Genomic DNA, 12,920 nt, shown 5'->3' with positions numbered 1-12,920 from the left:
AGTCCCGAGAGGCCCCTTGTAAGTTTGTGTTGGCATGGATGTTAAAATCCCCTTGGACAATCAAACTAGGTGTCCCCAGGAGAACATCCGCCAAGACCTGAAGCAGCTCGGGCAGGGAATCCCTAGTGCAGATGGGAGGTTGGTACACCCAAAGGAATCCTGTACTGCCCCTATTGCCCAGCTTTCAGAACATGCACTCCGAAAACTGGGTCTTCCCAAGAGGGTGCCTGGTACAAGCTAATGACTTCCTAAAAATCACTGCAAATATGACCTGGGTTGCTGTGCATAAGAGAAACCTGGTGGATAGGCAGCAGCAAGAACAGGCCCATCTGCTTCATCCAACCAAGTCTCTGTTACACATGCCAGGTCAAGTCCTCCATCCACAATAAAATAATGGATGGCAGTGGTCTTGTGAATCATTGACCTGGCATTGCACAGCAGCACCTTCAGGTCATGTAGATCTCCCTTGTTGATTCCAGTGTCCTTCCAGTCAGGACCAGACCCGGAGGCAGGAATAGTCTTCTAACAACAACTAAACCTGCCTCCTTGGTAATGACATGGGCTGGTCTTAGCGTAACTCCTCCTCCGGCCCGTGATCACTGAAATCAGGTGTCCCAGTGCATCCCCCACCCCCACCCCGGTGGAACCTGCCCCAGCCATTCTGTTGGCTGGGACCCACTCCCAAGCAGCCCTGAGCCTCTCCCCTTCAGAACAGAATACAAACTATACAATAAACCAATAAAACAGTAGAAACTAATTAAAAAACAACGACAATTTACAGCTATACTAATATTAAACTAATCCCCAGCCCCAACTAAATGTTTATCCCACCCGCAACAGAGCAGAGAAAAAGAAAAAAATAAACCACCAAAGATTAAAAACTATTTAAAAACATTTAAAAGCATTTAAAAGCATTTTTGACATTTGCCCCAACCCGAGTTTGTTCCATTGAGTCTGGGCTCTTCAGCACTCACGGCAGGACAATGTCCCTCTGTCCCAGGAGTCTGCTTTTTTCCTGTTAGGTAATTATTTACTATTACACAGATGCTATATATTTAAGAGCATACATGCTGCCTGCTTTAATCTCTTCCATTGAAAATGATAAGTAAATATTGAGATATTTCCTAAATTGCACACTGTCACCCTATATCAAACCAGAATTGCACCATGTGTCTGTTTTTTTGCAGGGGGTGGGGTTGCTGTCAATATTTATTTCTTCCCCCCCCCCCATTATTGTTCTGCTTGCCATCTGGACTCTGCCCAAAACTTTGGTCTACAAAAGCCACTGGGGACCCCAGGGAACCAAGCATCACTCTCCAGGGAGCCGCAGAGATGAAGGTTCTGGCCCTCACCATCTTCTGCCTCCTCCTTGCAGGGAATGAAGCCAAAGTGTATAAGAGATGTGAACTGGCTGCGCGACTGAAACGGGCTGGGATGGATGGATATCGTGGCGTCAGCCTGGCCAACTGTGAGTTTGCTCTTCCTTTCCCTTCAGCTTTGCTATTTCTGGTGTTTTGGGACAAAGCTGAAATGGGGACTTCTTTTCAGGAAAAGGTTCACACAAACCCTGCTGCCCATCAGAATGCCCCAACTTTCATTAATCTTTGAAAGATCAAGAAGCTGCACATCTATAGGGCCAAACCAAATTTATCCTCCTTACTAATGTGAGATTATGAAAAGTACTAGTCAGCTGGAATGCAAGAAACTTACCGGTAAGTGACAATGTCTATTTAAGACCATTGGGGGGGGGGTTTAGACGTTACAGACAGCTTTTACAGTGAACATTGTAAGAATGTTTTTAAATTATTCTGTTTCAAAATGCTGCGACTTTGACAAAAAAGATTGCACACCCAGCGTGTACCCAAATTGTAAGCCTTCTCTTGTTCACTTTGTTCCAGGGATCTGTACTGCTTATCATCAAAGCTCATTTAACACTAGACTCGTGGGGCCACAAACCTCCAGCGGCAATCGTGAGTATGGAATCTTTCAGATAAGCAGTCGCTGGTGGTGCAACAATGGACATGGCTCAACAGCCAATGCGTGTGGGATCTCCTGCTATGGTAAGCAACTTGATACTGCAGGGAATGCTAGCTTCCACTTCTTTAATTCAGTTCAAATCTACCTAATTTGCACTTTCTGAAATAATACACGGACAAACACACTGCACATTCTTCAAAACTCACACTTCTAATCTTGCAATGCACTTCTCAAGCCAACTGCATTGGGCACAATATGCCTATAAATATATATATTTACAAAAAATTGCATACAAAAGTGCATTAAAAAGGTAAAGGGACCCCTGACCATTAGGTCCAGTCGTGGCCGACTCTGGGGTTGAGGCGATCATCTCGCTTTATTGGCTGAGGGAGCCGGCGTAAGTGCATTAGATTACAGAAAATTGCATACAAAGCTGTCATTCAGGAGAATTTCACACAAAATAACTGCTAGATTTTTTAAAAAAGAAAAGAAATCCACAACCTCCACCCCCAGGTGTATCTGTCCAGCTCTCAGGACTGTCCTTAGTCAGTGTCCCCAATGTTTTCGGTATGGTGACCCACAAATCCAAACTTAAAAGACCTAGTGACTACAGATTTATTGTCAAATGAATTTTGGACCTTACGACTTCCAGAAATGCTGGTACTAATATCTTAATAAATTTTAAAATGTGTCTCCTATACTTCTTGTACCCCCTTTTTTGTTGAATTTGTGGTGAACTTTTAATGACAGGGTTAATAATAAAAATTAAAACTACATAATGAAATTCAAAATGTTTCACATAGTATAGGTTCCATTTATTTGTTAGAGTTAAAGCCATTGGGGTGAACATAGGGAAAATTGCAGAGAGTACAGTACAGTCATTGCTGCTTCCCTCCCCGCAAACTTCATGTTTATCATGGAAAGCCAGCTGTGTGTGCCCTCTTTGTCCTGACTGTGTCACTTAATATTGTTTTTACATGCAAACGTACACACTGGTACCACTGTTGTCCAATAACACCAGGGAGCACTCCCTGTACCAGGAAAATCTATACAAGGTAGCCGCACGACACTATTGTGTACACACAGAGCACACACATGCCCTCACATATACAGACCACAGGCATACATGCAAGTTTTGTGTCTCTCGCTCCACCTTATACTGCACAGATATACATTCACTCAGATATGCCTCTCTCTCTCTGCTCAGGCGCTTGTCTTCCACTCTCTCTCTCTCGCACCACATGTGCATGCATGCATCCCTCCGCCTGCACCAGCAGAGCATTGTGGGTTGCTGCCCCCCTCCCCTGGTGGACAGGGCATTTGGGGCGGGCGCCAGGGGGTGGCACAATGGAAGACAATCTTACTCGGCTACAAGTGATCGCCAAAGAAGAATGTAACCCCTTTTTCTCACTTGCATGAAGCAACATGTAAATCTGTCCCTCCCTTCTATCCATCACACACACAAACATCACACATAACATCTCTCCCACCTTCCTCACACAGCTTGCACATCTCTCTTGCAGTAACACAAACATTACTTGAGCGCTAACATCCCAATTCTAAAAAGCATCTTCATAAGGCTAAAGAACCATCTGTCAACAGCACCACCTAGCGGGCTGCGAGGAGACCTAGGCCTCTCCTTTACTTTCCCAACCCTTTTTAAAGAAAACGTCGCCAGCACAAGGCAAAAGAGGCACCTGCTGGTGGTTGGTGGATAGCAGAGTCCTGAAAGTGCCGAGACGTCCCTGCTGCTCCTCCCCATCCCACCCCTTCCATTTAGCCTTACTTACCGTGGGACAAACAAGGCACTCACTGCTTGCTGGCAGGCAGCAGCAGCCTGAGCATGCAGGATAACCCCACAGCTCCTTCCTTCCTTTCCCAACCTTTCATTTAAAGTAAACATCTGAAGGCAGGCAGCTGTGTGAACAAAAGTCCTAGCACTCCTTGCCAAAGTTTTCCAACAGGGGGAGAAAGCACTGAAGCAATTGACCCACTTCTACATGTTTGGCTGCCCACTTGCAGGTTGAGACCCACAGGCTGGGAAACATTGCCCTACGCCAGGGGTAGGCAACCGAAGGCCCATGGGCCTGATACGGCCCAATCTCCTTCTCAATCCGGCCTGCGGACGGTCCGGGAATCAGCGTGTTTTTACATGAGTAGAATGTGTACTTTTATTTAAAATGCATCTCTGGGTTATTTGTGGGGCATAGGAATTTGTTCATTTTTTTTAAAATATATGGTCTGAGGGACGGTGGATGGGCCCACAGCTGAAAAAGGTTGCTGACCCCTGTCCTAGGCCATGACCTCTCACTAGACCATGCTCTGCCCCACTGCCTCTCCTCTGTATCCCCCTGCTTTTACCAGGTTGCAATGTGTCCTGGAACTGTGACCTTGCTTGTCTGGATGGAGGATGAGATGGCCATTTTTAAAGAACTGATTTCATTCTCTGGCTAGAATGCAGCTGACTAGAAGGGATCCCCCGCTTGGTGCTATAATGACTGAATGCCAGCTCAAGGGGGAAATGCTTTAAGTGCCCCCCCCAAAGTATTCAGGCTTGGAGTTGGATGGACCACTAGGAAAAGGTGTTCCACAGTTCAGAGGCAGCCCCTGCAACCTTGGGGGTGTTTGTATTCTGGGGTTTGCATTTTAGGAATCCCCAGTAACCTCCTTTGCTTTCTGACAAATCTTTGCCAGCGTTCTTAAATGATGACATCACAAATGATATTAACTGTGCCAAGAGGATTGTCCGTGACCCCCAAGGGATGAACGCCTGGTAAGTGCTAATGTCTCAGTGCTTGGAACATTCAATACCAGCCAAGTTTTCAGTTCACATAACTGTGAAGAGGAAGGTGGTTTCACTTGACTGTTGTATAGCTGGCAGCTAAAGATCCTTCCCCAATAGGCACTGACAAGGGCTAAAGATGCTTCCTTAAATGTACAGCCAGTAGTGCCCTCACTGCTCTGGGACCCTGCTGCCCTTCTCCACTTCCTCTGAGTAACTGGCAGCATCACACAGTGCTGGGAAGCCAGGAAAAGACCGCAGCGCCCCCCCCCCCCGCATCACAAAGCCAGCCACCACTGTATGCAGCAAACACTTGGTAGCTGTCTTGGTGGGGATTTAAGGAAATGATTTGGCAACTGAGCCAATGTGGAGTAGTGGTAAGAGAGGACCTGGGAGACCAGAGATCAAATCCTGACTCAGCCAGGAAGTTCACAGGTTGACATTGAGTCAGTCACTGTCTCACAACCCAGCCTACAGTGTTTTTCTAAGGGGAAGAACCATGTATGCCACCTTGAGCTCCTTGGAGAAAAGGTGGGGTATAAATGTAGTAATACATAAATTGGAATGCAGGAAAGGAGGAGACAGTCTGAGTTCTGTCATGGGCTGGAGCGAAGTCCTGGGGCAGATGGTTCACTTCCCAAGTTTGCCTGGAGGTCTTTCACAGAAGGCTATCAATGCTTAGCAGTCACAATGACTCTGTTCCACCTCCTTTGTTAGACACAATGTGCCTCTGAATGTGCTTCTCACTCACTGGATCATCACCTTGTCGTGGTGTGTGGGCTTGCACGTTCCTATGACCCTTGTGAGCGAAGCTGTTGGGAGTCGCGTACTCCCAGCAGGGTCACCCAAAGCGGTAAGGTCAAAGGGAAGGAGCTAGACAAAGAATGATCCAAGAAGTCCTCAACAGCAGAACAGGAGGAAGATAACAAGTGGCATGTTACAATGGCTGTGAAGGCCGGTGAAGGCTGCAGCAGATAAGAATTTACCGGTCATTGTTATACTCATGCCATTGGAATAGAGCTTTACTGCGAAGACTGTGTGTTGATCGGCATGCACTGATCTACACACATACAACAAATTCACACACAGGCATCTTCTAAAAAAATCCCAAACCCAAACCCCAAAAAGTCCCATAGTGGTTGGCAAATGTTTATGTGGGCAAGACCATGAAATCTAGAAGCCCCTAGTCAGGAACTGGCACGTGGGTGGTAGATACAGACAGATTCAGCCATTCTGACTCAAGGAATGAGGCAGTGAGCAGCTCAGCAGCTCTGTCCATGACTGAGCAGTAAAGTTCCATGGAGGATGGGAAGCAAAATTTTGCTAGAAGGGCATCATGGGCTGTTAATAGATGGACTTCCCGTTCACCACCAAAACTGATCATCAGCAGGGACAATGAACGGGAAGAAATACTCTGTAGCTGACACGAATGCCTCACTTGGAAATGTTGTGGAGCTTTTAAAGAAGATCCATCTCACTTGTAGTTACTTGGAAGCAACAGTCATGTGACTTCCCTCATTTCATTTTTTACTCTCATTCTGACTTTTAGGTATGCTTGGCAGAAATTTTGCAAAGGAAAAAATCTCTCAAAGTGGACAAAAGGTTGCAGACTCTGAGTTCCATGGTCCTGAATGAATTCCAGCATTTCTCTTGAGATCCCCTTTGATGAAACATCTACCTACTGCCATATAATCAAAATCCAGTTGCTTCTTTCTGGGCTAGCATTTGCATGTTGTGCCCCACCCCATGGTGGAGGGAAATGGCCCTCTTTCTATATGAATGAGGGAAAGTGGTTATTATTTGTAAGTGTGTCTGGGGTGGTCAGTCATCTTGCTCTGGATTGCAAGCTTCTCTGCTTGAAAATCTTCAATAAATTGAACATAAACAAAACTCTTTTCTTGCTTGATGAGTGAATAGAAAGAAGAGAATTAGGTCAAGCATCATCATCTCATCATAATTTGAAGGGAGGTGCAGAGGCATACCAAGGTCCCTTGCACCCCTGGCAAGGAGCTTTATGGGCACACACACCAGAAAAGATCACTTCTCCCCCATTTGATCTTGCTGCGACAGCAGCAACGCACTGCCACACACATGCACATCATAATCTCCCGCAGTCTACCTTCATGCTTCCTTGCCATCTCTCCCACCACTCAGCTCCCAGCTCTGTCTAAACTCATGACCTTATACAGATAACTAGTGACAGATTTCTGGGGTGACTTACAAATGTCAGATTGGAAAATGGGCCCCAAGTTTGCAGTCAATTTAAAATTGGAACACATCCTATAATGTTCCCATTATTTCCTGACTGACTTTCTCCTGCTTATTACTTCTGGTACATCCTATTATGAAGTTTTCCAGGCACTCTATTATCCCTTCAAATGGCCAGGCCTGCCTTGATTTGGACTGGGTCTGCAGTGCTGAGGAAGAGGCCTAACCCTTTCTCCCCACATCAGGTGCAACTGCCTTCCTGAAGCTGTCAGCTGAGGGGGAAACTCACACGTCAGGTGTGGCACCGCAAGATAGCTCTATCCGCCAACACACGTCTCTCCTCTTAAGTGCAGGGGCACTGCTGGGTTTAAGCAGGGTTGGGCAATGGGGGTCAGGGTTAGGGTTAGGATGGATGAGGCCATACATTTCCCACTGCAGTCATAAATGCCCACGTACTACAGCGAAATAGTAGTCGGCTAGGAAGAGAATTGCTGTGCTTGGACAGAGAATGACACATCAGACGTGAAACCTAAAACAGGACGTAAGCAGGAGCCCAGGGCCCTTCTGATCCCATGTCTTTGTGCTTGAGCTTTAAAAATGGGGGAATTCCAGCTTCACAAACAGTTATTGGAAATATTCCTTATTTCCCAACTTAATCAAACCTTGTTCTGGTGGTATAGATTTATTCGGTTGGGGTGGTGCACATCTCTTTGTTTAAGCAATCCCTATCAGTTCAAAAATTGATGCTTTCGAATTATGGTGCTGGAGGAGACTCTTGAGAGCCCCATGGACTACAAGAAGGTCAAACCTCTCCATTCTTCAGGAAATCAGCCCTGAGTGCTCACTGGAAGGACAGATCCTGAAGCTGAGGCTCCAAGACTTTGGCCACCTCATGAGAAGAGAAGACTCCCTGGAAAAGACCCTGATGTTGGGAAAGATGGAGGGCACAAGGAGAAGGGGACGACAGAGGACGAGATGGTTGGTCAGTGTTCTCAAACCTATGAGTTTGACCAAACTGCGGGAGGCAGTGGAAGACAGGAGTGCCTGGCGTGCTCTGGTCCAGGGGGTCACGAAGAGTCAGACACAACTAAACGACCAAACAACAACAACATCAGTTCCCCATTGCTGGTGGCCAGGAAATATACAGAACATTTCTTCTCTCTTTTTTTTCACCAGAGCTTAAGTAAAATTCCAGTAAAACACTTAAAAAACAACAACACAGTGTTGCCCCTTAGCTGTACATTTGGCATTCACTAACTGCAGTTTTCTGCATATCCTTTGGCTCTTCAGCTTGATGTCAATGGCCACATGCTACGTTCTCCACTGATGAAAATGAAACAAACCACTGCATTTGGAACCTAACATCATCATCATCATGTTGGTCACTTTATCTTTGCCAAGGCAACCCAAAGTTACAAAAAAACAACAACCCAAAACCCCACACCTAGATACATTAAAACAAGAAGGGAAAGAGAGAGAAAATCTCACTTACTTCTAAAAGGCCACAGATAGTTCAAGGCTAAAGGCCAAATGCCTGGTTATAGAGGACAGTTTTGCCTGATGCCTAAGCATATAAATGATAGTGTCAGGTGAGCTTCCCAAGGGAAAGCAGCCCGCAAGCAGGGAGCCACTGCAGAAAAGGCCTCTTCTTGTGTTGCCAGAGGCGGCACATGAAGAAGGACCTCAGATGATGATGGCAGCATCCAGGTCGGTTCATATTGAGAGAGGCAGTCCTTGAGGTATTGTGCTCCTCAGCCATTTAAGGCTTGATAGGTTAAAATCAGCACTTTGAATTGGGCCTGGAAACTACCGTATTTTTCGCCCCATAGGACGCACTTTTTCCCCTCCAAAAATGAAGGGGAAATGTGTGTGCGTCCTATGGGGCGAATGCAGGCTTTCGCTGAAGCCTGGAGAGCAAGAGGGGTCGGTGCGCACCGACCCCTCTCGCTCTCCAGGTTTCGCGCACCTCTCCGCAAGCAGCGGGAGCCAGCGCTGGGCTCCCACGGCTTGCAGAGAGCTGCCTGTTTGGGGGCTGGGGTCGGGGGAAGCTCGGGCTTCCCCCACCCCAGCCCCGCGCCTGGGGCGGAAATAATTTTTTTCCCTTTATTTCCCCCCCAAAAAACTAGGTGCGCCTTATGGGACGGTGCGTCCTATAGGGCGAAAAATACGGTAAATGGCAGCCAGTGCAGTCAGGCCAGGATCAGTGTGAGATGCTCAGTGTAACATACTGGAGGATACTGGAAGCCAGGACCTCCAAGGTTGCTTTCTCTGAAATGCTGCCAGTTCCACGCACAAAGCCAGACAGACTCTGTGGTCTCAACGTGTGGACAAGACGATGGGATCAGGAGAAGGGGTTTGGATTTGTTAGGCACTGAGAAACTATCTGGGGCAAGCCAGGCCTGTAGAAAAGCGGCAGGCTCCCCTTCAACCAGGGATAGAACCAGACTACTGCTGGCACCAAAAATAAAAAAGGTGGCAGAGCAGCTTTTAAACTGATCAAGGGGGAGAAAGCCGAGAGGAACTGAGAGAGATCCAGTTTGGATTGAATCTCTCTGCTGGGATGCAGATGATAAAACTGATGAAAATTTAAATGTGGGCAGTTGAGAAATGAACTTTGTAAGTGCAGGGGCGCAATATAGCAATTCAGAGAGACCAAATCACCACAGGTCTCTTGCAGTAAGAACAGTCAAAGAGTCTTGTGACACACTCCTAGCTAGAGGCAGAAACTGGGACCTCCAAGGTCTAGGGAGCAAGTGGGTTTGGGGATCCCTGGCTAGGTGGGACCAGAGACCCAGCTGGCCTGCAACTCAGTGAGATGAGGAAGGCACTTCAGCCCTGTGGGGTTCAGGCAAAGGTCTGGCCCTCAAGGCCCAGCCCTGCTGGGCTCAACCTTCAGAAGGCCGGTCATGGCCCTTGGTCCCTGGCCCTGCCCTCGCTGCCACAGCCAGATGGGGAGCCCAGAGGAGACTGCAAGGAGCGTCTGACGCTGGCCTTGGAGCCAAGCATTTCCACTGCAATGGCTCTGGATTGAAGGTTTCAGGGGGTTCAGGGCAGCCCCAGGTGTGTGCCCAGCTAGAGAACCCCAAACCCCTAGCTTAGATTACTGGAACATGTTATCCTTGGGGCTGCATCTGAAGGTGGTTCGGAAACTTCAGCTGGTGCAGAATTCAGCAGCCAGGTTGCTCACTGCAGCAAGATGGTCTGAGCCTTTGACACGGATCCTGGCCTGACTGCGCTGGCTGCCTATCAGTTTCCCTGGGCAGAGCGCTGATGACCCAGTCAGGCGACTTTTAAAAGCTTGTCATTGCTTTTGCATTTATTTATTTTAAATTTCTTGCAAAACCATTATATTGAGGTTCTCCCTCTCCAGTAGTGACAGATCATTCAAGCATAGTCCATTCACATTAAGGGGGATTAGCTTTACAGTCATAGAATAAAAGTTTATTGCGGTAGACGTTTTAATTTTTTTCTCGGAGCCGTAAGACAGCTCTCAACAAGAAGCCAGTGGACACAACAGTGAGGACTGGGATTAATGCAGGCAAACAGCCTAAATAAAAAAAACCCAACAAACCTTATAAACGGTAAAGTGAGGGTGACTGAGCAGCCAGGGGCAGCCTGGAGCAGTTGGAGGCTGCACTCCACGTCACTGAACAGCATGGAGCAGGCAGGGACTATAGCTGTGCCTCAGACCCTCTTCTCCTGTCAGGAGAACCAAATGGGGGGGGCAGTGCCCCTCCCCCCAAAAAAAATAATAATCAATGAGGGGGCTGGGTCCCCTCAAATTTGTGCAGTGGCATTTTAGGGATTGCTCTTTCTGCCAATTTTAGGAATGTGCTTTGACCAGTCTTCTGCTTCTTTATTGCCATCACATGCCAGATCTTGAGGGGAGGGGTTCAATTCCAAGCATGGCTAATGCATGGATCTCATTGCTTGCTGCCATTAGATGCCCTTTGGATGGGAAGAGTGACTTGGAAGGGAAGGCCCATCAGTACACATAACTGACTTAATTACCAAATAATTACTGCCTAGTCAGTCTGACATCAATACCAGGGAAGATTCTGGAGCAGATCATTAAGCAAACAGTCTGTGAGCACCTAGAAAGGAATGTTGTGATCACCAATAGTCAGCATGGATTTCTGAAAAATAAGTCATGTCAGACTAACCTGATCTCGTTTTTTGACAGAATTACAAGCCTGGTAGATGAAGGGAACGCAGTGGATGTAGCCTACCTTGATTTCAGCAAGGCATTTGACAAGGTGCCCCATGATATTCTTGTAAAGAAGCTGGTAAAATGCGGTCTTGACTATGCTACCACTCAGTGGATTTGTAGCTGGCTGACTGACCGAACCCAAAGGGTGCTCATCAATGGTTCCTCTTCATCCTGGAGAAGAGTGACTAGTGGGGTGCCACAGGGTTCTGTCTTGGGCCCGGTCTTATTCAACATCTTTATCAACGACTTGGATGATGGACTCAAGGGCATCCTGATCAAATTTGCAGATGACACCAAACTGGGAGGGGTGGCTAACACCCCAGAGGACAGGATCACACTTCAAAACGACCTTGACAGATTAGAGAACTGGGCCAAAACAACCAAGAGGAATTTTAACAGGGAGAAATGTTAAGTATTGCACTTGGGCAAAAAAAATGAGAGGCACAAATACAAAATGGGTGACACCTGGCTTGAGAGCAGTACATGTGAAAAGGATCTAGGAGTCTTGGTTGACCACAAACTTGACATGAGCCAACAGTGTGACGCGGCAGCTAAAAAAGCCAATGCAATTCTGGGCTGCATCAATAGGAGTATAGCATCTAGATCAAGGGAAGTAATAGTGCCACTGTATTCTGCTCTGGTCAGACCTCACCTGGAGTACTGTGTCCAGTTCTGGGCACCACAGTTCAAGAAGGACACTGACAAACTGGAACGTGTCCAGAGGAGGGCAACCAAAATGGTCAAAGGCCTGGAAACGATGCCTTATGAGGAACGGCTAAGGGAGCTGGGCATGTTTAGCCTGGAGAAGAGGAGGTTAAGGGGTGATATGATAGCCATGTTCAAATATATAAAAGGATGTCACATAGAGGAGGGAGAAAGGTTGTTTTCTGCTGCTCCAGAGAAGCGGACACGGAGCAATGGATCCAAACTACAAGAGAGAAGATTCCACCTAAACATTGGGAAGAACTTCCTGACAGTAAGAGCTGTTTGACAGTGGAATTTGCTGCCAAGGAGTGTGGTGGAGTCTCCTTCTTTGGAGGTCTTTAAGCAGAGGCTTGACAACCATATGTCAGGAGTGCTCTGATGGGGTTTCCTGCTTGGCAGGGGGTTGAACTCGATGGACATGCATGGTGTGGTCTCTTCCAACTCTATGATTCTATGACTTTATTTGAGGCCAGAGTAAATGCCTAAGAATATCTGCACTTTCTCAAGTTTCCATACAAGTACCCTGGTAAATTTCAATCACACTCGAATCAAACTTCAGTTCCCTTACATGCATGGTGAGGTAGATCCATAATTCTGTATTTTAAAAATCTGATAGTGTTCTCAGTACTGAACACTTCAGGGAAGAAATCAAAATCCACAGAATGAAACTGATGATAAATTGGGTGAGTCCTCCCTCACCCTTGCTCTCCAGTATTCTACAGACCCTAATATTTTTCCTGCAATCGCCCTTTCCTGCAATCGCCTCTTCTTTTTCCTCTAAATTATTTCCCACCATTTGTAGCTGCACAGGAGGGCAACCAAGATGATCAAGGGTTTGGAAGCTAAGCCTTATGAGGAACTGGTTTCACATGGACTGCAGATGAAAGCGCTCCTCAGTCTATGTGTTCGAGACATTGTGAGCTTTCCAATATGGCCCTGTCACCAAACCGTGGTAACTTGGTTCTTTTGAAATCCGGAGAGACAAGTGATATCCCATATGCTATAGGACTTTCAATAAGACATGTCGGAGACCAGATC

At 46.9% G+C, this 12,920-nt stretch overlaps 1 protein-coding gene across 1 annotated transcript; it reads left to right on the top strand.

The window, feature by feature from the left end:
- Positions 1-1,289: 1,289 nt before the first annotated feature.
- Positions 1,290-6,649, top strand: LOC309379545 (lysozyme C, milk isozyme-like). Its single transcript, XM_081928788.1, has 4 exons — positions 1,290-1,468; positions 1,899-2,060; positions 4,672-4,750; positions 6,309-6,649. The coding sequence occupies exons 1-4, from the start codon at positions 1,333-1,335 to the stop codon at positions 6,373-6,375; spliced, it is 444 nt and encodes a 147-aa protein (XP_081784914.1). The 5' UTR covers positions 1,290-1,332; the 3' UTR covers positions 6,376-6,649.
- The last annotated feature ends 6,271 nt before the right edge of the window (positions 6,650-12,920 follow it).

Source organism: Podarcis melisellensis (assembly GCF_964234715.1).
Source record: "Podarcis melisellensis genome assembly, chromosome: 10".
In the NCBI taxonomy this organism is placed as follows: Eukaryota; Metazoa; Chordata; class Lepidosauria; order Squamata; family Lacertidae; genus Podarcis; species Podarcis melisellensis.
This window is presented reverse-complemented; position numbering and strand designations above follow the sequence as displayed.